Here is a 24079-nt window from a genome sequence, read left to right as displayed (position 1 = left end):
TTATAGGGTTTTTGGATAAATGCAGAAAATAAACTCTGTGGTAAACACAGGCTTAAGAGATTTTAGCTATACGTTTTGTTCTAACATCACTTTTTGTGAATTTAAGTATTTATGTAATAAAATAAAAAATAAAAAAAGGTTTAATAATTCATAATGATTTCCGTGTGTAGCAGTGTGCACACATTTCCGAACTGAATAAGCCAGCTGGCAAGTTAGATACATTCAGAGTTCACCGACTAGCCCCTCGCTACGAGGTTTTGGCAAACATACGTATACAGTAGCTGCAAGCTACCTAAAACTCTTGAAGCCAGACTAGTGTGTAGTCAGTAGCCATGCCTAGAATAGCTGCATTCAACTAGTTACTATAGCTATTAGCTACCTGGGTTTGGTCGAGGTTCTCTCCGGAGTTTTCCTCTTTGGAGCTTTCTCTGAAGTTTTTTTATTTTCTGATGTGTTATCCTTTTCTCCTCGGACGGTCGGAGTTTCTTTGCACAAGGTTCGCCTGACGCCATGAATGATTATGCCGAGACCTCCTTGAGTAAAGATGAGAATATCAAAAGGAATCAAGACAGGGGAAACGGCTGTAAAATAATCACTGACAATACAACGGCTATCACATCCACAAAGTCAAACTTCATGACACGTGTTTTTATTTTTGGACTTAATTTAAGGTTAGGTTTACAATCACACTTTAAAAATGAGTTCCCAGTTGTTTTGAACGCGGCATTAGCTGCATGCAGACGATTGTGCCTGACTAGAAATACAGGAACTTTAATCAGAAGTTGATGTTGTGCTTTTCGGTCAGTGCATGTTACACACAGATATTCACAAATGTCAAGGTTGAATGTTTAAAGGTTTTATGTAAAGTTATATTGTGCTGATTAGAGTATACATGTGCATATTAAATCAGGCTTCTGTGTATAGTGGCCAGACTACTCTCTGACAGTGCAACACCGTTGTATTCCTGCTACTAGCACTGGAACAAAGCAGGTAACGATACTTTTTGATACACTTTAACTAACTTAACCGCAAAATCATCCAATTTAACAAGACTCGACTTGCTGAATGTCACAAGCTAGAATAAGATTGCTGGCTACAATGTTGCAGACAGTTCGATCACTGTGCTCGAGGCTGTGAGGCTAGGCTAATTTCGTTGAGTCAATATCGGTGCAGACAGAGTTTATGGGCTAGTTAATAACCAGATTGTACTGTTTAGCCAGTGGACAACTAAGCTTTGATTTTAACATCTGACAGTGGATGAGATTTATCATCATGGATCAGTTTTATGCTGTACAGCTCTTCTAACATCTGGAGTTTGTCTCTGCATCTTGGATGCAACGTGGCACATACCAAACTAAAGTGAAAGACAGTGATTTCATTGTACACAACCCTGGTCTGTAGTACTGTTCTGAGCTGTCTATCCCACTGATCTGATCCATGGGGTAGATAATATATCTCTAGCCCTGTAATGTAGGACACGTGTTACACCTTTGGCTTAGGGCTGGGGACCCGTGACGCACTCAAACAAACCTTTATATTTATTTATTTTTACCCCTTTTTCTCCCCAATTGGTAGTTAGTCTTGTCTCATTGCTGCAACTCACGTACGGACTCGGGAGATGCGAAGGTCGAGAGCTGAGCGTACTCAAACACAATCAAACCAAGCCGCACTGCTTTTTGACACAATGCCCACTTTACCCGGAAGCCAGCCGCACCAATGTGTCGGAGGAAACGAGTACACTGCTCCAGTGTCAGCGTGCACTGCACCCGGCCCGCCACAGGAGTCGCTAGTGCGCGATGGGACAAGGACATCCCTGCCGGCCAAACCCTCCCCTAACCCGGACAACGCTGGGCCAATTGTGCGCCGCCCCATGGGTCTCCCGTTCACGACAGAGCCTGGACTCGAACCCAGAATCTCTTTAGACCACTGCACCCCTCGGTAGGCCACACACAAACAAACCTACCCGTGTAACACCTGTCCCTCTCTACCAGCAGAGATGATCAACAGCCTGTTCTTGATCAACCCTTCGGGGGACATCTTCCTGGAGAAGCACTGGAAAAGTGTGGTCACTCGGTCGGTGTGTGACTACTTCCTGGAAGCCAAAGAGAAGGCTCTGGAACCTGAGGACGTTCCACCTGTCATACACACCCCTCATCACTACCTCATCAGCATCTACAGGTCATGCATGCAGTGTATTAGGAAAGTATTCAGACCCCTTGACTTTTTCCACATTTTGTTACGTTACAGGCTTATAAAAAAAGAAAAATGATTAAATCGTTTTTTCTCCTTAATCAGTCTACACACAATACCCCATAATGAACTAGTGAAAACCGTTTTTTAGATATGTTTGCAAATGTATAAAATAAAACAGAAATCACATTTACATAAGTATTCATACTAGAGGTCGACCGATTATGATTTTTCAACGCCGATACCGATTATTGGAGGGCCAAAACACCAATACCGATTAATCCGCCAATTTATTATTATTATTTTATTTTATTTGTAATAATGACAATTACAACAATACTGAATGAACACTTATTTTAACTTAATATAATACATCAATAAAATCTATTTAGCCTCAAATAAATAATGAAACATGTTCAATTTGGTTTAAATAATGCAAAAACTAAGTGTTGGAGAAGAAAGTAAAAGTGCAATATGTGCCATGTAAGAAAGCTCATGTTTAAGTGCCTTGCTCAGAACATGGGAACACATGAAAGCTAGTGGTTCCTTTTAACATGAGTCTTCAATATTCCCAGGTAAGAAGGTTTAGGTTGTAGTTATTATAGGAATTATAGGACTATTTCTCTCTATACGATTTGTATTTCATATACCTTTGACTATTGGATGTTCTTATAAGCACTTTAGTATTGCCGGTGTAACAGTATAGCTTCCGTCCCTCTCCTCGCTCCTACCTGGGCTCGAACCAGGAACACATCGACAACAGCCACCCTCGAAGCAGAGTTACCCATGCAGAGGAAGGGAAACAACTACTCCAAGTCTCAGAGCGAGTGACGTTTGAAACACTATTAGCGTGTACCCGGCTAACTAGCTAGCCATTTCACATCGGTTACACCAGCCTAATCTTGGGAGTTGATAGGCTTAAAGTCATAAACAGCGCAATGCATTGCGAAGAGCTGCTGGCAAAACGCAGTAAAGTGCTGTTTTGAATGAATGCTTACGAGCCTGCTGCTGCCTTCCATCGCTCACTCAGACTGCTCTATCAAATCATAGACTTAATTCTAACATAATAACACACAAACACGAGCCTTAGGTCATTAATATGGTCGAATCCGGAAACTATCACGTTTATTCTTCCAGTGAAATACGGAACCGTTCCGTATTTTATCTAACGGGTGGCATCCATAAGTCTAAATATTCCTGTTACATTGCACAACCTTCAATGTTATGTCATAATTACGTAAAATTCTGGCAGATTAGTTCGCAACGAGCCAGGCGGCCCAAACTGTTGCATATACCCTGACTCTGCGTGCAATGAACGCTAGAGAACTGACACAATTTCACCTAGTTAATATTGCCTGCTCACCTGGATTTCTTTTAGCTAAATATGCAGGTTTAAAAATATATACTTCTGTGTATTGATTTTAAGAAAGGCATTGATGTTTATGGTTAGGTACAATCGTGCAACGATTGTGCTTTTTTCGCAAATGCGCTTTTGTTAAATCATCCCCCGTTTAGCGAAGTTGGCTGTCTTTGTTAGGAAGAAATAGTATTCACACAGTTCGCAACAAGCCAGGCGGCCCAAACTGCTGCATATACCCTCACTCTGTTGCAGAGGTGACACATTTTCCCTAGTTAAAATAAATTAATGTTAGCAGGCAATATTAACTAAATATGCAGGTTTAAAAATATATACGTGTATTGATTTTAAGAAAGACATTGATGTTTATGGTTAGGTACAAGTTGGAGCAACCTTTTTCGCGAATGCGCACCGCATCGATTATATGCAACGCAGGACAGGCTAGATAAACTAGTAATATCATCAACCATGTGTAGTTAACTAGTGATTATGATTGATTGATTGTTTTTTATAAGATAAGTTTAATGCTAGCTAGCAACTTACCTTGGCTTTTTACTGCATTCGCGTAACAGGCAGGCTCCTCGTGGAGTGCAATGTAAAGCAGGTGGTTAGAGCGTTGGACTAGTTAACCGTAAGGTTGCAAGATTGAATCCCCAAGCTGACAAGGTAAAAATCTGTCGTTCTGCCCCTGAACAAGGCAGTTAACCCACCATTCCTAGGCCGTCATTGAAAATAAGAATGTGTTCTTAACTGACTTACCTAGTTAATAAATATGTATTTATTTATATATATATATATATATATATTAAAAAAAAAAATCGGCAAATCGGTGGCCAAAAATACCGATTACCGATTGTTATGAAAACTTGAAATCGGCCCTAAATAATCGGCCATTCCGATTAATCGGTCAACCTCTACTCCAGAAATGTTCAATCAGGTTCAAGTCCGGGTTCTGGCTGGGCCACTCAAGGACATTCAGAGATGTGTCCCAAAGCCACTCCTGCGTTGCCTTGGCTGTGTGCTTAGGGTCCTGTTGGAAGGTGAATCTTCTCTCCAGTCTGATGTCATGAGCGCTCTGGAGCAGGTTTTCATCAAGGATCTCGCTGTACGTCTTTCCCTTGATCCTGACTAGTTTCCCAGTCCCTGCCGCTGAAAAATATCCCCACATTATGCTTCACCTTAGGGATGGTGCCAGGTTTCTTCCAGATGTGACGCTTGGCAATTCAGGCCAAAGAGTTCAATCTTGGTTTCATCAGACCCGAGAATGTTGTTTCTCATGGTCTGAGAGTCCTTTAGGTGCCTTTTGGCAATCTCCAAGCGGGCTGTTATGTGCCTTTTTCTGAGGAGTGGCTTCCGTCTGGCCACCCTACCATAAAGGCCTGATTGGTGGAGTGCTGCAGAGATGGTTGTCCTTCTGGAAGGTTCTCCCATCTCCACAGAAGAACTCTGGAGTTTTGTCAGTGACAATCAGGTTCTTGGTCACCTCCCTGACCAAGGCCCTTCTCCCCCGAATGCTCAGTTTCTCCAGGCAACCAACTCTAGGAAGAGACTTGGTGGTTCCAAACTTCTTCCATTTAAGAATGACGAGGCCGCTGTGTTCTTGGCAACCTTCAATGCTGCAGAAATGTTTTCTACCCTTCCCCAGATCTGTGCCTTGACACAATCCTGTCTCGGAGCTCTACGGACAATTCCTTCGACCTCATGGCTTGGTTTTTGCTCTGACATGCATTGTCAGCTGTGGGACCTTATATAGACAGGTGTGTGCCTTTCCAAATCATGTCCAATCAATTGAATTTACCACAAGTGGACTCCAAGTTGTAGAAACATCTCAAGGATGATCAATGGAAACAGGATGCGCCAGAGCTAAATTTTGAGTCTCATAGCTAAGGGTCTGAATACTTACGTATGTATATAAGGTATTTTTAATACAATTGCTACAATTTCTAAAAATCTGCTTTCGCTTTGTCATGGTGGGGTATTGTGTGTAGATTTATGAGGGGAAACAAATAATTTAATCAATTTTAGAATAAAGCTAACAAAATGTGGGAAAAGTCAAGGGGTCTGAATACTTTCTGAATGCACTGTATGTATGCATAGAAAGACATATGCGCGCACACACACACACACTTCTTCAACAACTACAGGACTCACACTCACACCTCATCAGCATCTACAAGTTATTTTATTGGATTTTATATCAATATTTAAGAAACCGCCATATATCCAAAACCAATGTAAATACCTGCTCACTCAAGACACAGTTTTAAGGTCTGTCTTTATTAGTGTTTAAAAAAAAAAAAAAAACATTTGTTTTGTATAATGTGTGAACGTTGCTTCACAAATATTGATTATTATTACTGTATTTATTATTACAGGGACAAGCTGTTCTTCCTCTCCGTCATCCAGACTGAGGTTCCTCCGCTGTTTGTCATTGAGTTCCTGCACCGCGTCGCAGAGATGATCCAGGTCTGACTCAACTCTAAGCCTGACAAATTGCCAGGAATGGATAACTATTTTATAACCAGTAATGTTTAAGTGTGTGTGTGTGTGTACGTTTTTTTCTGCAGGACTACTTTGGGGAGTGTTCGGAGACAGTAGTCAAGGACAACATGGTGATGGTGTATGAGCTGTTGGAGGAGATGCTTGACAACGGGTTTCCCCTGGCAACCGAATCTAACGTCCTCAAAGAGATGATCAGACCACCCACCATCCTCCGATCTGTTGTCAACACACTGACCGGTACCCTACCCCTACATGCTAACCTCTACCATACAGCCTCCTTGACCCCTACACCCTAACCCGTAATGCCTACTTCCCTAAAAGTGTGTGTGTGTCACAATCAAATAAAAAAAATTTGTCACATGCTTCATAAGGTTCTCTCAGTGCTAGAGGTATCACAACAGACCCTGGTTCGATTCCAGGCTTTATCACAACCGTCCGTGATTGGGAGTCCCATAGGGCTAGGCACAATTGGCACAGCATCGTCCGGGTTAGGGAAGGGTTTGGCCGGGGTAGGCCGTCATTGTAAATAAGAATTTGTTGTTAACTGACTTGTCTAGTTAAATATGTTTTAAAATAAATAAACAACAGTTCTAGACTAACAGTGAAATGCTTACTTAAGGGCCCTTCCCAACAATGAAGAAGCACAAAAAGATAAATAATAGAAAAATAATAACACAAGGAATAAATACACAATGAGTAATGATAACTTGTCTATATACACGGGGTACCAGTACTGAGTTGATGTGCAGGGGTACGAGGTAATTAAGGTAGGTATGTTCATATAGTGCCTTCAGAAAGTATTCACATCCCTTGCCTTTTCCCAATTTTTTGGTTACAGCCTGAGTTTAAAATAGATTAAATTTAGACTTTGTCAATGATCTCCTCACAATACCCCATGATGTCAAAATGGAATTATATTTTAAGAAATGTTTGCAAATTCACTAAAAATTAAAAGTTGAAATGTCTTGAGTCAAATTTTCAACCCTTTTGTTATGATAAGCTTAAATAAGTTCAGGAGCAGTATTGTAGTACTCGAGACCGCACATTGAGTGTCTCGGTCTTGTCTCAGTGTCGGATACAATTGTACTCGGTCTTGTCTCGGACAGTGAGGACTCGTAATTTCTTCCTGAGACCAACGGAGTAAAAAAACTCATAATTACCAGCTTCCATTCAGTCAGTGCATAAAACCGCTTCACCAGGCCATATATACAGTTGAAGTCGGAAGTTTACATACACTTAGGTTGGAGTCATTAAAACTCGTTTTTTCAACCACTCCACAAATTTCTTGTTAACAAACTATAGTTTTGGCAAGTAGGTTAGGATATCTACTTTGTGCAACTTTTTTCAGTGGGCATTGCGTATACTCACTTATTAATCCCTACTGATGCGTATCAAAGTAGTGTAGTGGAGGTATACAACTTATCAGTTATGTAGTACAATAGAGAAATCATGCACAAAGTAGCCTACACAATCACAAAGCACGTGAAATATATTCACATGCACACAGCCTAGTTTCAGCAGAATATCATCTGCAGGCAGCAAGAGTGTGTAGCTCTCAACGGGTTTTGGCATGGAACAGCTCACAGAAGAATGACATCGGTAGCCGGTAGGGTAGGAAAGATGTTTCAACTAATGATATCCGCCAGTAAATGCTAACTTAGGCAACAATGGCTATGCAAACCAGATATTGAAACAGTTTAGTCCAAAGTGTTATTTGTGTTGCTGCAATTTGCATCAGGGGCATAGACATGGATGGTCCTGGGTGGACAAAGGGCCACCCACTGGGAAGCCAGGACCTGACAGGCCCACCCAATCAGATTGATGTGGTTTAAGCATTGTTGTGGACTAAGATCAAACTTTTGTTATTTCTATAAAAAAAAATAAAAAAAAATTTGAGAGTGTAAATCTGAAAAATATATAGGAAAACTTACAACAACAAAAAAACTGGATTTTTCAGACCGGGTGCATTTCCTTCGTGGGGAGGGCCGTTTGGGAACTTTTTGGCAAAATTAGCTTATACCCACTTCTCCAGGCACCACTACACCACTGCATAGGGCCGATGGAAAGACAGCAGTTACACTCTGCATTATGTTAAAGATAAACAGTCCATAAACTGGGACATAATAAGCCAGTAGGTCCCAATCATAAAAATACAAAAACACAACCATTAAGCATTTCCCAATCAAAATCTATTACTTCCCATTGCAAAAAAACATTTCACATTTAGCACACAAAGTAACGGGGACCTAGAGTTTAAAGTGGAACTGACCGTACTTTGTCTGTTTCATATCTGCAATCATAATATACGTCAAAATATCAAATCCCCAGTTAATGCTACAAAACAAACCTTATAAGAGGTTTTAAAAATAGGTTCCATTTGACTCAACGTTCCATGACGTACACTATTTTAAAAATATTTTTATTGAACCTTTATTTAACTAGGCAAGTCAGTTAAGAACACGTTGTTATTTACAATGACGGCCTACTAGGGAAAAGGTTGCCTTGTTCAGGGGCAGAACGACAGATTTTTACCTTGTCAGCTCGGGGATTCGATCCAGCAACCTTTTGGTTACTGGCCCAACGCTCTAACCACTGGGCTACCTGCCACCCCGAAGGCATTGTTGGTAGAATAGATGGGTGCAGTTCAATGCAAGATTAATATAATTCACCAATACATTTCTTGGTAGTCCAAATAATATTGCTATCAGGTTGTAAATCACAGCTGGCCTGGTACATTGTTTGCTGCCTCAATTCAGAATGCACTGTTTCCGTTTCAATGACTCAATATTCTGGACAGAAACAGACGAATGTAACTAAGGCTGGGAATGTCAGTACAATCAAACTAGCTAGGGCAATGATCACAAGTCAGTCATAACATGGCTAATAGGCCAGTGTATTGGTCTTAGGCACTGCATCTCAGTGCCAGAGGCGACACTACAGACCCTGGTTCGATCCCAGGCTGTATCACAACCGTCCGTGATCAGGAGTCCCATAGGGCGGCACACAATTGGTCCAGCGTCGTCCGGATTAGGGAAGGGTTTGGCCAGGGTTGGCCATTGTAAATAAGAATTTGTTCTTAACGACTTGTCTAGTTAAAGGTTAAATCAAATAAAAAATACAATTATTTAGCAAGCTTTAAACCCAGAGTCTATCGTTAGCTAGCTAGGATAATTTCATGTCATGCTATTGGAGGAGTGGGTGAGTGACTGACTGACTTTTCTCCTCATATTGTCTTTTGGTGGCTATACACAGCTACAGATGCAGGTTTCATTTCTTCAAGTTCTTGCAGGCTAACCAACTGTTATCCAGTTAGCGTATCTCTTGCGTTCGCAAATTCACTCTAGTTATCTACTCCGATTTCAGAGCACTCACATCTGAATGTGGCAGAGCGCAGAACAACTGATACATTTACGAATGCTCAACAACCGCTGAATATGACCGGTGTCAGTAAACGTTGGCAAAATAAGTAATAGTTAGTCAAGAACGCTTTAGATAACAACAAGTAAACAGACTAACCAGTTCTGCTTCTGTGAGTAAAATGGTCAGATTGAGGTGTTTTCTCATTTCTGTTTGGAAGTAGCAATCTAACCAACTTTAGTCAGTTATCTTGGGTGCTTGGTAGTGACAAGCATGCATTGGCAGGCAAGTTGCAGAAGGACGAGGAGACTACAATTCCCCGTCGTTTATCAGTGCAATTTTTACGGCCAACTAGCTGAAAATGTTTGTTGGCAGTAAAAATTGCACTGATAAACCTCAATCAATCTAATTTATTTCTAAAGCCTTTCTTACATCAGCTGCTGTCACAAAGTGCTGTACAGAAACCCAGCCTAAAACCCCAAACAGCAAGCAATGCAGGTGTAGAAGCATGGTGGCTAGGAAAAACTCCCTAGAAAGGCCAGAACCTAGAAAGAAACCTAGAGAGGAACCAGGCTATGAGGGGTGGCCAGTCCTCTTCTGGCTGTGCCAGGTGGAGATTATACCAGAACATGGCCAAGATGTTCCAATGTTCATAGATGACCAGCAGGGACAAATAATAATAAGCACAGTGGTTGTCGAGGGTGCAACAGTTCAGCTCCTCAGGAGTAAATGTCAGTTGGCTTTTCATAGCCGATCATTCAGAGTATCTCTACTGCTCCTGCTGTCTCTAGAGAGTTGAAAACAGCAGGTCTGGGACAGGTAGCACGTTCGGTGAACAGGTCAGGGTTCCATAGCCGCATGCAGAACAGTTGAAACTGGAACAACAGCAAGGCCAGGTGGACTGGGGACCACAAGGAGTCATCAGGCCAGGTAGTCCTGAGGCATGGTCTTAGGGCTCAGGTCCTCCGAGAGAGAAAGAAAGAGAGCGAGAGAATTAGAGAGAGCATACTTAAATTCACACAGGACACCGGATAAGACAGGAGAAATACTCCAGATATAACAGACTGACCCAAGCCCCCCGACACAAACTACTGTAGCATAAATACTGGAGGCTGAGACAGGAGGGGTCGGGAGACACCGTGGCCCCATCCGACGATACAGGGCCAAACAGGCAGGATATAACCCCACCCACTTTGCCAAAGCACAGCCCCCACACCACTAGAGGGATATCTTCAACCACCAACTTACCATCCTGAGACAAGGCTGAGTATAGCCCACAAAGATCTCCGCCACGGCACAACCCAAGGTGGGGCGCCAACCCGGACAGGAAGTTCACATCAGTGACTCAACCCACTCAAGTGACGCACCCCTCTCAGTGACGGCATGGAAGAGCACCAGTAAGCCAGTGACTCAGCCCCTGTAATAGGGTTAGAGGCAGAGAATCCCAGTGGAGAGAGGGGAACCGGCCAGGCAGAGACAGCAAGGGCGGTTTGTTGCTCCAGTGCCTTTTCGTTCACCTTCACACTCCTGGGCCAGACTACACTCAGTCATAGGACCTACTGAAGAGATGAGTCTTCAATAAAGACTTAAAGGTTGAGACCGAGTCTGCGTCTCTCACATGGGTAAGCAGACCATTCCATAAAAATTGAGCTCTATAGGAGAAAGCCCTGCCTCCAGCTGTTTGCTTAGAAATTCTAGGGACAGTAAGGAGGCCTGCGTCTTGTGACCGTAGCGTACGTGTAGGTATGTACGGCAGGACCAAATCGGAAAGATGGGTAGGAGCAAGCCCATGTAATGCTTTGTAGGTTAGCAGTAAAACCTTGAAATCAGCCCTCGCCTTAACAGGAAGCCAGTGTAGAGAGGCTAGCACTGGAGTAATATGATCACATTTTTTGGTTCTAGTCAAGATTCTAGCAGCCGGGTTTAGCACTAACTGAAGTTTCTTTTGTGCTTTATCCGGGTAGCCGGAAAGTAGAGCATTGCAGTAGTCTAATCTGGAATGACAAAAGCATGGATTAATTTTTCTGCCACATTTTTGGACAGAAAGTTAGATTTTTGCAATGTTACGTAGATGGAAAAAAGCTGTCCTCGAAACAGTCTCTATATGTTCGTCAAAAGAGAGATCAAGGTCCAGAGTAACGCCGAGGTCCTTCACAGTTTTATTTGAGACGACTGCACAACCATCAAGATTAATTGTCAGATTCAACAAAAGATCTCTTTGTTTCTTGGGACCTAGAACAAGCATCTCTGTTTTGTCCGAGTTTAAAAGTAGAACATTTGCAGCCATCCACTTCCTTATGTCTGAAACGCAGGCTTCCAGGGAGGGCAATTTTGGGGCTTCACCATGTTTAATCGAAATGTACAGCTGTGTGTGGTCCACATAGCAGTGAAAGTTAACATTATGTTTCCAAATGACATCACCAAGAGGTAAAATATATATATATATTTATAGTGAAAACAATAGTGGTCCTAAAACGGAACCTTGAGGAACACCGAAATTTACAGTTGATTTCTCAGAGGTCAAACCATCCACAGAGACAAACTGATATCTTTCCGACAGATAAGATCTAAACCAGGCCAGAACTTGTCCGTGTCGACCAATTTGACTTTCCAATCTCTCCAAAAGAATGGTGATCGATGGTATCAAAAGCAGTACTAAGGTCTAGGAGCACGAGGACAGATGCAGAGCCTCGGTCTGACACCATTAAAAGGTCCTTTACCACCTTCACAAGTACAGTCTCAGTGCAATGATGGGGTCAAAAACCAGACTGAAGTGTTTCGTATACATTGTTTGTCTTCAGGCAGTGAGTTGCCGCGCAACAGCTTTTTCAAAAAATTTTAGAGAGGAATGGGAGATTCGATATAGGCCGATTTAGTTTTTAAAAATATTTTCTGGGTCAAGGTTTGGCTTTTTCCAGAGAGGCTTTATTACTGCCACTTTTAGTGAGTCTGGTACACATCCAGTGGATAGAGAGCCGTGTAGTATGTTCAACATAGGAGGGCCAAGCACAGTATGCAGCTTTGAAGGTTTAGAGGCCATGATTATTTTCATCATTGTGTCGAGATATAGTACTAAAACACTTGAGTGTCTCCCTTGATCCTAGGTCCTGGCAGAGTTGTGCAGACTCAGGACACTGAGCTTTGGAGGAATACGCAGATTTAAAGAGGAGTCGGTAATTTGCTTTCTACAGACCATGATCTTTTCCTCAAAGAAGTTGATGAATTTATCACTGCTGAAGTGAAAGCCATCCTCTCTTGGGGAATGCTGCTTTTTATTGAGTTTTGCGACAGTATCAAAAATACATTTTGGATTGTTCTTATTTTCCTCAACTAAGTTGGAAAAATAAGATGATAGAGCAGCAGTGAGGGCTGTTCGATACTGCACGGAACTGACTTTCCAAGCTAGTCGGAAGACTTCCAGTTTGGTGTAGTGCCATTTCCGTTCCACTTTTCTGGAAACTTGCTTCCGAGCTCGGGTATTTTCTGTATACCAGGGAGCTAGTTTCTTATGACAAATGTTTTTTGTTTTTAGGGGTGCGACTGCATCTAGAGTATTGAGCAAGGTTAAATTGAGTTCCTCAGTTAGGTGGTTAACTGATTTTTGTACTCTGACGTCCTTGGGTAAACGGAGGGAGTCTGGAAGGGCATCTAGGAATCTGTGTTGTCTGAGAAGTTATAGCACGACTTTTGATGATCCTTTGTTGGGGTCTGAGCAGATTATTTGTTGCGATTGCAAACGTAATAAAATGGTGGTCCGATAGTCCAGGATTATGAGGAAAAACATTAAGATCCACAATATTTATTCCACGGGATAAAACTAGGTCCAGAGTATGACTGTGGCAGTGAGTAGGTCCGGAGACATGTTGGAGAAAACACATTGAGTCGATGGCTCCGAAAGCCTTTTGGAGTGGGTCTGTGGACTTTTCCATGTGAATATTAAAGTCACCAAAAATGTTAATATTGTCTGCCATGACTACAAGGTCTGATAGGAATTCAGAGAACTCAGTGAGGAATGCTGTATATGGCCCAGGAGGCCTGTAACAGGAGCTATAAAAAGTGATTGAGTAGGCTGCATAGATTTCATGACTAGAAGCTCAATAGACAAAACTTTTTTTTTTAATGACGGGGAATTGTAGTCTCCTCATCCTTCTGCAGCTTGCCTGCCAATTCATGCTTGTCACAACCAAGCACCCAGTTGCGATGTTGCAACTGCCTGTAAACACACAGTCCAGTTCAAAGTGAATGATGGCAGGCCCGTGTGACAAATGGCTTGTTTGTATAAAGGCCTACTGTAGCTCTGGCTATAGCGCACCGGTCTGTAAGTCTCTGGTCCTTGACAAGACCATGTTTTTATTCAGTTTTATTTACTGCAGTGTCTATTAATTGACCAAATGCACGGCCGCTATAGAATTGCTATAGAATTTTCACAAATGCCTTAGTATATACGTAAATCCCAAACATACTAAGAATTTAACTTCTCTAGGGGGTGTGGGACGGTAGCGTCCCACCTGGCCAACATCCAGTGAAATTGCAGAGCGCGAAATTCAAAATACTCAATTCAAATATTTAACATTCTTGAAAATACATGTTATACATCAAAATAAAGCTTAACTTCTTTTTAATCCAGCCGCCGTATCAGATTTCAAAAAGGCTTTACGGCGAAAGCAAACCATTCGATTATCTGAGGACAGTGCTCAGCACACAAAACATTACATACAGTTACCAGCCAAGTAGATTAGTAACGAAAGTCAGAAATAGCAATAAAATTAATCACTTACCTTTGATGATCTTCTTATGGTTGCACTCACAAGACTCCATGTTCCACAATAAATGTTAATTTTGTTCGATAAAGTCCCTCTTTATATCCAAAAACCTCAATTTTCTTGGCGCGTTTTGTTCAGTAATCCAATGGCTCAAATGCAGACAAAAATTCAAAAATAGTATCCGTAAAGTTCGTAGAAACATGTCAAACGATGTTTATAATCAATCCTCAGGTTGTTTTTAGCCTAAATAATCAATAATATTTATAATATTTCTAACTCAGTTGCCGGAGAGGAAGGAAATCGCTCAGGGATTTCACCATAAGGTCAATGGTGATTTTAAGAGTTTAATGGCTGAGATGGGAGATAACAGGATGGATTAACAACATTGTAGTTACTCTACAATATTAACATAAATGACAGTGAAAAGAAGGAAGCCTGTACAGAATACAAGTATTCCAAAACATGCATCCTGTTTGCAACAGGGCACTTAAGTACATATTGCAACAATAGAGGCAAAGAAATTCACTTTTTGTCCTGAATACAAAGTGTTATGTTTGGGGCAAATCCAACACTTCACTGAGTACCACTCTTCATATTTTCAAGCATGGTGGTGGCTGCGTCCTGTTATCGGCAAGGACTAAGGAGTTTTTTAGGATAAAAATAAACGGAAAAGAGCTAAGCACAGGCAAAATTATAGAGAGAACTTGGTTTAGTCTGCTTTCCAACAGACACTGGGAGGAGACACATTCACCTTTCAGCAGGACAATTACCTAAAACACAAGGCTGTGTTTTAGGTAACTGGAGTTGCTTATCAAGGCAACATTGAATGTTCCTGAGTAACTTAGTTACAGTTTTGACTTAAATCGGCTTCAAAATCTATGGCAAGACTTTAAAATGGCTGTTTTGCAATGATCGACATCCAACTTGACAGTGCTTGAATAATTGTTTAGATAATGGGCAAATATCATACAATCCAGCTGTGCAAAAGCTCCTGGTGACTTACCCAGAAAGACTTACAGCTATAATTGCTGCTTAAGGTGACTCTCTAACATGTATTGACTCAGGGGGCTGAATACTTATCTAATCAAGAAATATTAGTGTTTTATTTTCCATTAAATTGTTTTAAATTTTCTTCCACTTTGACATTAGAGTATTTTGTGTAGGTCGTTGACAAAAAATGACAAATCCATTTTAATCCCACTTTGTAACACAACAAAATGTGGAAAAAGTCAAGGGGTGTGAACTTTCTAAAGGCACTGTAGGTAGAGATAAATTGACTAGGCAACAGAATAGATAATAAACTGTAGCAGCAGCGTATGTTATGAGTTAGTGCAAAAAGTGTGTGTGTGTGTTCCAGGGACCAGTAACGTTGGAGACACGTTGCCAACTGGTCAGCTGTCGACCATCCCGTGGAGGCGGGCCGGAGTGAAGTACACCAATAACGAAGCTTACTTTGACGTGGTGGAGGAGATTGACGCTATCCTGGACCGATCAGGTAGGAGCAGTACTGACTGGTCCACCGGCACCACGGTGCAGAGATCCAGGAAGTCAGATCCAGAGGTTAAAGGTCAGGCATCAGGAGTTTGTTTGTGTGTGTAGTTTGTAAGCTGTGTTGTGATTGGTTAACAGGTACGACAGTGTTAGCAGAGATCCAGGGTGTGGTCGAGGCGTGTGTCAAGCTGTCTGGTATGCCCGACCTCACACTCTCCTTCATGGTGGGCCCCCACACACACACACTATATCAGGGTCGGGGTTATTCGAATTGAAGGTAGTCAATTCAGGAAGTGAATTGACTTTTAATAAAAAAAATGGAAATAATAACTTTTGAAAGTTACTTCTTGAATTGATTTCCTTCAATTCAAATTGACCACACACACACAAACACACACACACACACACACACACACACACACACACACACACACACACACACACACACACACACACACACACACACACACACACACACACACACACACAGCTGGCAGGTAGCCTAGCGGTTAAGAGCGTGGGCCAGTAACCGAAAGGTTGCTGGTTTGAATCACCGAGCCAGGAAAGTGGAAAAATATTGCCGTTCTGCCCTTGAGCAAGGCAGTAAACCCCAAACAACAACTGCTCCCCGGGTGCCGTGGACATCGATTAAGGCAGCCTGACACATTTCGGCTGAATGCATTCAGTTGTGCAACTAACTAGGCATTTCCCTTCCCACACACAGAGAGAGAGCCCCAGTGTATTGGTCTATTCATACTGCATTTTGTCGTTGCAGAATCCTCGTCTCCTTGACGATGTGAGTTTCCACCCATGTGTTCGCTATAAACGCTGGGAGTCTGAGCGCGTCCTCTCCTTCATTCCCCCCGATGGGAACTTCACCCTAATGACCTATCACGTCAATGCACAGAAGTAAGACTTTAAACTCTGACCCCTAATCCTAACACTAGCATGTCTATTATTTTCAGTCTGGTAGCCATCCCAGTTTAATAATAATATTGGTAATATTCTATTTATTCTGTTATATTCTATGCAGTCTTGTAGCCATCCCAGTGTATGTGAAGCAGAGCATCAGTTTCTTTGAGGGTGGTTCTGGTGGCCGTCTGGACGTGACCGTTGGACCGAAGCAGACCATGGGGAAGACGGTCGAAGGGGTGATGGTCACAGTCCACTTGCCCAAAACTATCCTCAGCATCAATCTGACTGCCACACAGGGCAGTTACACATATGACAATGGTACAAAGGTAACTACACGCTTACTACCCTGTTACCTTGTAATCTCTAACCCCTGAGCCTAACCACTACACAGAGTAGCTATACCTACATCCCAATCTCCAAGTTAGACCAGGTAAACAGCCAATCAGCAGACATTACTATTAACAAACTTCTCCATCTCACAAGGACCTCTGAACCTAACCCCCCCTTCTCTCTCTTTTTCTTTCTCTCCCTCTCTCTCTCGCTCTCTTCTCTCTAGTTGTTGGTGTGGGACATTGGAAAGTTGAACCCACAGAAGCTTCCTAACTTGCGAGGTAGTCTGAGTCTGCAGGCTGGAGCCCCCAAACCAGAGGAGAACCCCAGTCTGAACATCAACCTGAAGATACAGCAACTTGCCATATCAGGTACCCCTGACCTGTAACTTTTGTCCCTTTCAGCCTCTCCCTTTCAATTGTTGAATTCCAAATCGGTTCCTACTACCTAGCCCCTTGTAGATCTGAAGGAATTGGATAAGTAGAAGCCTTATGGTAATAGTTTAGTCTTGCCTCCTTATTGACTGTTGAAATGTGACCATATTGCTTCCACCGTTCCAATTTTCATAGATCTATGAGTGGCTCGGTAATAAGCACTAGGGGTAAATTTGGAATTAAGCTAATCTTTCTCTCAGTATCTTGGCAGTAAAGTTTATGGTGTTTGGGGGTAGTAACCTGCTCTGTAAAAGGTTGTATTGTCATAGTAATACGGCATGCTAAATATCAATGAATGCTCAGTTTATTAGGTACACCACCCCGTTCACGAAAATGGTTCACTCCTACAGACAGTGAGTCGTGGCAGTGGCTTGCTATGTAAAGCAGGCAGACAGGCATCAAGGCATTCAGTTACTGTTCGATTGGACGTTTAGAATGGGCAAAACGAGTGACCTAAGCGACTTTGAGCGTGGTATGATCGTCGGTGCCAGGCACGCCAGTTTCAGTATCTCTGAAACGGCCGACCTCTTGGACTTTTCATGCACGACAGTGTCTAGGGTTTAACGAGAATGAGAAGACAAAATAAAAACATCCAGGCAGTGGCAGTCCTGTGGGCGAAAACAGCTCGTTGATGAGAGGTCAAAGGATAAATACAAGCTAACATGCAAGTCACAAATAAGCAAATAACGGTGCAGTACAACAGTGGTGTGCAGAACGGCATCTCAGAATGCACAACTCGTCAGTCCTTGTCACGGATGGGCTATTGTAGCAGACAACCACACCGGGTTCCACTCCTATCAGCTAAAAACAAGAAGAAGCGGCTGCAGTGGGCACGCGATCACAACACTGGACAATTGAGGAGTGGAAAAACATTGCCTCTTCTGACGAATCCCAGTTCCTGTTGAGTCATGCTGATGGCAGTCCGGATTTGGCGTAAGTAGCATGAGTCCATGGACACATCCTGCCTTGTGTCAACGTTACAGGCTGATGGTGTAATGGTTTGGGGAATATTTTCCTGGCACATGTTAGGTCCTCTTGATACCAAATGCGCAACACTTCCGTTTCCCGAAAAATTCAGGTTGTTCTGGAGACATAGGGGCGTCCTACGCTGCACTACACTGAAAAAAATATAAATGCAACAATTTCAAAGATTTTATTGACTTACAATGGTTCCTCCTTTAAAAGTTGCAGCGCAGCTTGCATGGTGCCGCAGAATTCTATGGCACGTTATTTAAGTGTGAACCACTGGTACCATTAATGCTAGTTAGTGCTAGTTTTTCCCTGTCGGCGAATTGAACCCCTGTCTCCCGTGTGCCCACAATCTCTAGTACAGGCATTATTGAAGGCTACCAAATGCTTCTCAAAGATGCCCTCTGGTGGTCAAACTAGCACTAACTAGCATTGTAAATAAGAATTTGTTCTTAACTGATTCCATATGTGTTATTTCATAGTTGTGATGTCTTCACTTCTACATTGTAGAATAATAGTAAAAATAAAGAAAAACCCTGGAATGAGTTGGTTTGTCCAAACTTTTGACTGGTACTTGCTTAATTAATTTGATTAATATTATGGTAGTTCTATTCCGAGGAAAACGAAAAACCCTCTGGGTTCTCCGTTAGGATGGAACGGGAAATATGACGCTGTTATCGTGTCTTTGGCTATGCCGGATTAAGTGATATGACATGCTAACCTATAAAATTCTTTCTCTAATTAATATTACCTGATTAAGCTAATCATGTAAATGTAATTAACTAGAAAGTCGGGGCACCACGGAAGAACGTTTATAGAGCCGTTATCTTCCGAATAAACTCTTAAAATACTTAGTAATACTTTACATCGGTAGCAGTCAATATTAACCCTTATCTTATTTTCAGTCTCATAATGAACGTTGTAAATTCTTGGCTATCTTCACGAACCCTGGCTAACAAGTTGAATCAGCAATACCAAATTGGGTTTAATTATTTATTTACTAAATACCTAAACTAATCACACAGAATCACATATACACAGAATACAAATGATGTCATACGGAACCTGTATCATGGCTGGTTACACAAAGGAAAGGGGGTTGGGCTTGAATGAAAGAGCGGGAAGATTTAGGAACAAAGAAACAGCAGCTATGCTATCGTAAATACATTATCTTATGCATTCTAAATTACCGCCCATTTGGAAAAGGAAAATGCAATAAATATTTACTCTGAGCTGCGCTTCGGTAGATTGGTCGTAGATGCTGGCCGGGTTGGCCAACAGATCTTCCTGTCCTCGGAAGAATGTCTCTGGTGGTAAATTGGATACGTGGTGGTATCTTCGTCCGTCTGTTAGACTGGATCCGTCGTCCGTCCTTTCCTAGCCCACGTCTACAGCGGCCGCTGCTAACTCAACGGCTAGGAAGTATCACTTCTGTAGTGAATAAGCTCAAAGTTCATACCATTCGCCACCAAAGCTCACGCTGAGGTTGGCTTAGTTCTGTACTTGACATGTGTGTCCTAACGTAGAGGCTGCAGACCTCACGTACTGGAACAACGTGGTTATCTTTTCGTCAAAGGCTTATATAGTGGAGAGGGGGGAAGGATGTGTTTCATCGTTTATAACCCCTTCTCTTCACAGGGGTGGGCCACTGATCAAGCAGGGCACTTTCCTTATGAAAACCCAAATCTCTCATTTGGAAGCTAAAATTACATTTAATCTCCTAACAAACAATTTCAATATCAAACATTTCAATTGCATAACAATTCCATGTGACTCTGATAACTAGAGGGTGTATACTTTCCCAGGTACAGTTTATGTCGTCCTGTCATCAGTCATAATGTCTCAGATGACAACCGAACTGACATCCATACTCATTATGTCCCAAAGCATATTTCCAACTGGTTTTATTACCAAAATATGGTTCCTTTCCCCTTTTGTTTGATGTTCCCAGACTCTCTATATTTAACACAGGCTATTCACGTCCTTCAGTAGGGTCAGAGAGGGGAAGGGAGAAAGGTATTTATGGGGGGGGGGGGGTCATAAACCTTACCCACAGGCCAACGTCATGACACTGTACAACGTGATGGGTGGGAGTACAGTACTAGTCTATTTAGCTAAAGAATGCAGTGTCCTGCGGGTGCGCAGGAGACCGGGGTTCAATTCCCCGACGAGGCGGGAGGAGTAGGCTGTTCTTGTAAATAAGAATTTGTTCTTAACTGACTTGCCTACTTAAATAAATCCTATTTCTTCTAACTTCAATATGCTCTTTAAATAAGACCTACACCACTTTTAACAGCACATTACTCAATACTAGTGAGACTCATGTCGCCTATGGTAGGCCTACAGTATATCTAAAAATATGTGACTCTCCGCCAATAATTACATATAGAGAGGATTGGAGGATATTTCTGTAATTCAGTGATATTTATTCCCGTAGTAATTCGTTATGGATCCATAACTAAATAAACATCAGCATTTTGAAAGAGTATTTTAATTATTTTATGAATGAAAGCATAAAGATGCCATTTATTAGTTACATTGTTTTAGTTTGAACGTGCAGACTGGCACTAAGAACAGAACAGCGTGAACGTTTCCCTAGTCAGCGCCATTATTAGTGCAATGCCCCTTAAAGTGTTGCCAGTGTGGCGGGGTGGGGGTCCACCCCCTTCCTCCTCACTTCCCCATGGGCTAGGTCGGTGTTCTGTGCACGGCTCTGCGGCCCATCCCGTGCCCCCTGCCCTTGTGCCTTGAACCTTGCGCGCTTTCAGTGGACACAGCTGGAGAACTGCAATGCAGTCCCATTGTGCGCCACTTGGGAGCTGTGACCAATATATATTGTCCTGCTAATAACGGGGTTAATAATATATATGTGAGAATATCCAACGGGCTTTTATATAATTCTAAATTAATAATAATAGTCGCTTTGTTTAAAAAATAACAATATTTTGGAGATTTTGTTTTCAAATAATGTAAAATGAGCGAGGAAAAAGGACATTCTTGAACACGGGGTGAGATATTGTTACTAATTTGTAAATCAAACCAATTTGTTATTTATAATTATTTATTTCTGTTTTTAGAGGGAGAAAAAACAAAAACCTACAGTCATCTCATGGGTCTCCCAGTTGAGCCCACCACAGGTATTGAGCCACAGCTATGCAGTGTCTTAGACCGTTGCACCACTCAAGAACTGTACAACGTGACCAGTCGGGAGTGGCATACAGTACTTCAGTAAGAGCAAAATAATCCTAAACAATAAAAGAATAAAAACCTTAGTGTAACAACAGTTTTAGGAAGTAATACTGAAGTCGTGCACAATTATCAGTTTCTATTTAGGTTTGTCGCCCATTAATTTTCAGTTAGAGACACAGTAGGCCCAAAAGCATATTAAGTTCTCTAACTCCCCCTTACGCTGGTCTGGAGCAATGAAGTGGTGAAGCAGGGTACCGTACTAAACCAGTCCCGCAGCGTAAGCTCACAACTTTTAAAGGAGGAACCACTGTACAGTTCATATAAGTAAAGTAGGCCCCAATCTATGGATTTCACATGACTGGGAATACAGATATGCATCTGTTGGTCACAGATACCTTTTTAAAAAAGGGGTGTGGATCAGAAAACCAGTCAGTATCAAGTTTGACCACCATTTTCCTCATGCAGCGGGACACATCTCATTTGCATAGAGTTGATCAGGCTGTTGATTGTGGCCTGTGGAATGTTCACTTCTCTTCAAAGGCTGTGCTAAGTTTCTGGATATTGGCGGGAACTGGAACACGCTGTCGTACACGTCAATCCAGAGCATCCCAAACATGCTCAATGGGTGACATGTCTGGTGAGTATGCAGGGCATGGAAGAACTGGGACATTTTCAGCTTCCAGGAATTGTGTACAGATCCTTGCGATATGGGGCCGTGCATTATCATGCTGAAACATGAGGTGATGGTTGCAGATTAATTGCACGACAATGAGCCTCAGGATCTCGCCATGGTATCTCTGTGCATTCCAATTGCCATCAATAAAATGCAACTGTGTTTGTTGTCCGTAGCTTATGCCTGCCCATACCATAACACCACCGCCATCATGGGGCACTCTGTTCACATCTCCACGGTACAGTTGAAACTGGGATTAATTTCCAGCTTCTTGATATGCCACACCTGTCAGGTGGATGGATAATCCTGGCAAAGAAGAAATGCTCACTAACAGAGATGTGAACAAATTTGTGCACAAAATTTGAGAGAAGCTTTTTGTGCATTTGAAAAATGTCTATGATCTGTTATTTCAGCTCATGAAACATGGGACCAACACTTTACATATATTTTTGTTCAGTATAGATGGGTGTACCTAATAAACCTCAGACTCAATGGAGAATATGTGTGTTGATAAATGTGTCAGTATAGGCGTTTTGATAAATGTGTAAATATATGGTAACTGTACAGTTTACGGTAAGTAAATCCATGATATAGTTAACCCAAAAACAATATTTTAGTATTTTGTTTATTTGTCCACTGTTAATACATTCCCCCAAAATAGTGCATGTTAGCAGTGAAAATGTCAAGTTAAAGAAAATTCAGTTCAGAGCAAAACAAATGGTGATGCGTTTATGCTAACTGTGTTTTAGGACTGAAGGTGAACAGGCTGGATATGTTTGGGGAGAAGTACAAGCCTTTTAAAGGGGTTAAATACATCACCAAGGCCGGGAAGTTCCAGGTGCGGACTTGAAGAGTGAAACCTAAAGGTCATAGGTCAACTAGCCAACGTGCCTAATGCTCTGGGTCAAAGGTCAACTCTTATACACGCTAGCTGTCAACTATTATGCTCTTTATTTGTAGTTCAGAGCCGTGATCGGTCCATTATGACAAATGTCTGAAACTTGTAAAAAGGTTCACATCACAGCAGACTGCTGTGGCTCTGCAACAGCAAACTATGAATTGAGCTTTCTACATGCCGTGTCAACTCTTCTACCTTATGCCTTTTATACCCCTATACTCCCTCTGTATTAGGGACAGAGCCTGTATTAATAACTTGGTTGTTTATTTAAATGTTTATTATTTGGATGGAATGGAGTTGTTGGTCTGTGAAGGGAATTGTTTTGGACAATCAACCTATTATTTCTCCTGTATCTGGAATTAAATAACCTCTACGGAATCTCACTGTGTTCCAGCACAGCCCACCTCTCGCTCTCTGTCTCTCTCGCTCACTCATCTCCCCTCTTTCTTTCTTCTATTTCTCTGCTTTAGTAGGTAAAGATGTAATATCTAGTTTTATATAAAGCATATTTTTTGACCATTTTATTACTAATAACCCTCTAATGCTGAGTAACTGCAACCAAGAGTGGAATCTCATTTGGTCATACATGGTGTTAATTAATATTCAGGCTAACAATTACTGCAAGTATTAATAAATATACATAAAGTCACTACTGCATGTTATTTGCCATTCTCACCAGGGCCTTTTGGGTAGCCATTGTAACTGTTGTCATCCCAGCTAGCACATATAGAGCTTGGTGAGAGCGTGGTTGTCCTATGGTTATTTTGCATACAACCTTTCCACAACCTTCTGGGAATGGTGCAGGATAGTTGCTTGGCTTTGGAACATAGTCAGCACAGTTAAAGAACTTGACAAAAAAAACATTATTTTCTTTGTATTTCATTACTTTAACACAATGTTTCCTAAAAGTTCAAACATGGTTACATTTAATTTCAATTTTGGTAATGTTCTAGGAACGTTCTCCAACTTGTTTGACATTGGGAATGTTCTCAAAGTTCAGAGAACATTAAG

The 24079-nt window shown here is 41.8% G+C and overlaps 1 protein-coding gene and 1 long non-coding RNA gene across 8 annotated transcripts in view; one reads left to right on the top strand and one right to left on the bottom strand.

Annotated features, from left to right (window-relative positions):
- LOC145879451 (uncharacterized) overlaps nucleotides 1–547 on the bottom strand; it is a 51306-nt gene extending 50759 nt beyond the window's left edge. Inside the window, exon 1 of the long non-coding RNA XR_014392253.1 lies at nucleotides 380–547. This is a non-coding gene — a long non-coding RNA (uncharacterized LOC145879451). The remainder of the gene's footprint in view (nucleotides 1–379) is intronic.
- Nucleotides 301–23717, top strand: ap3m1 (adaptor-related protein complex 3, mu 1 subunit). 7 transcript variants are annotated; one of them, XM_045720160.2, is made up of 11 exons: nucleotides 533–671; nucleotides 925–990; nucleotides 1995–2178; nucleotides 5923–6013; nucleotides 6115–6286; nucleotides 15527–15664; nucleotides 15799–15884; nucleotides 16436–16569; nucleotides 16694–16901; nucleotides 17132–17276; nucleotides 22920–23717. In XM_045720160.2, the coding sequence occupies exons 3-11, from the start codon at nucleotides 1997–1999 to the stop codon at nucleotides 23018–23020; spliced, it is 1257 nt and encodes a 418-aa protein (XP_045576116.1). In that variant the 5' UTR covers nucleotides 533–671; nucleotides 925–990; nucleotides 1995–1996; the 3' UTR covers nucleotides 23021–23717. The 7 variants fall into 7 exon arrangements, with proteins under 7 accessions (XP_045576233.1, XP_045576267.1, XP_045576116.1 ...); XM_014198339.3 differs by having other exon boundaries at nucleotides 1992–2178; XM_045720277.2 differs by lacking the exons at nucleotides 533–671; nucleotides 925–990 and adding an exon at nucleotides 301–496.
- The last annotated feature ends 362 nt before the right edge of the window (nucleotides 23718–24079 follow it).

The sequence above is a fragment of the Salmo salar genome, chromosome 01 (genome assembly GCF_965601325.2).
Source record: "Salmo salar chromosome 01, fSalSal1, whole genome shotgun sequence".
Classification (NCBI taxonomy): domain Eukaryota; kingdom Metazoa; phylum Chordata; class Actinopteri; order Salmoniformes; family Salmonidae; genus Salmo; species Salmo salar.
This window is presented reverse-complemented; position numbering and strand designations above follow the sequence as displayed.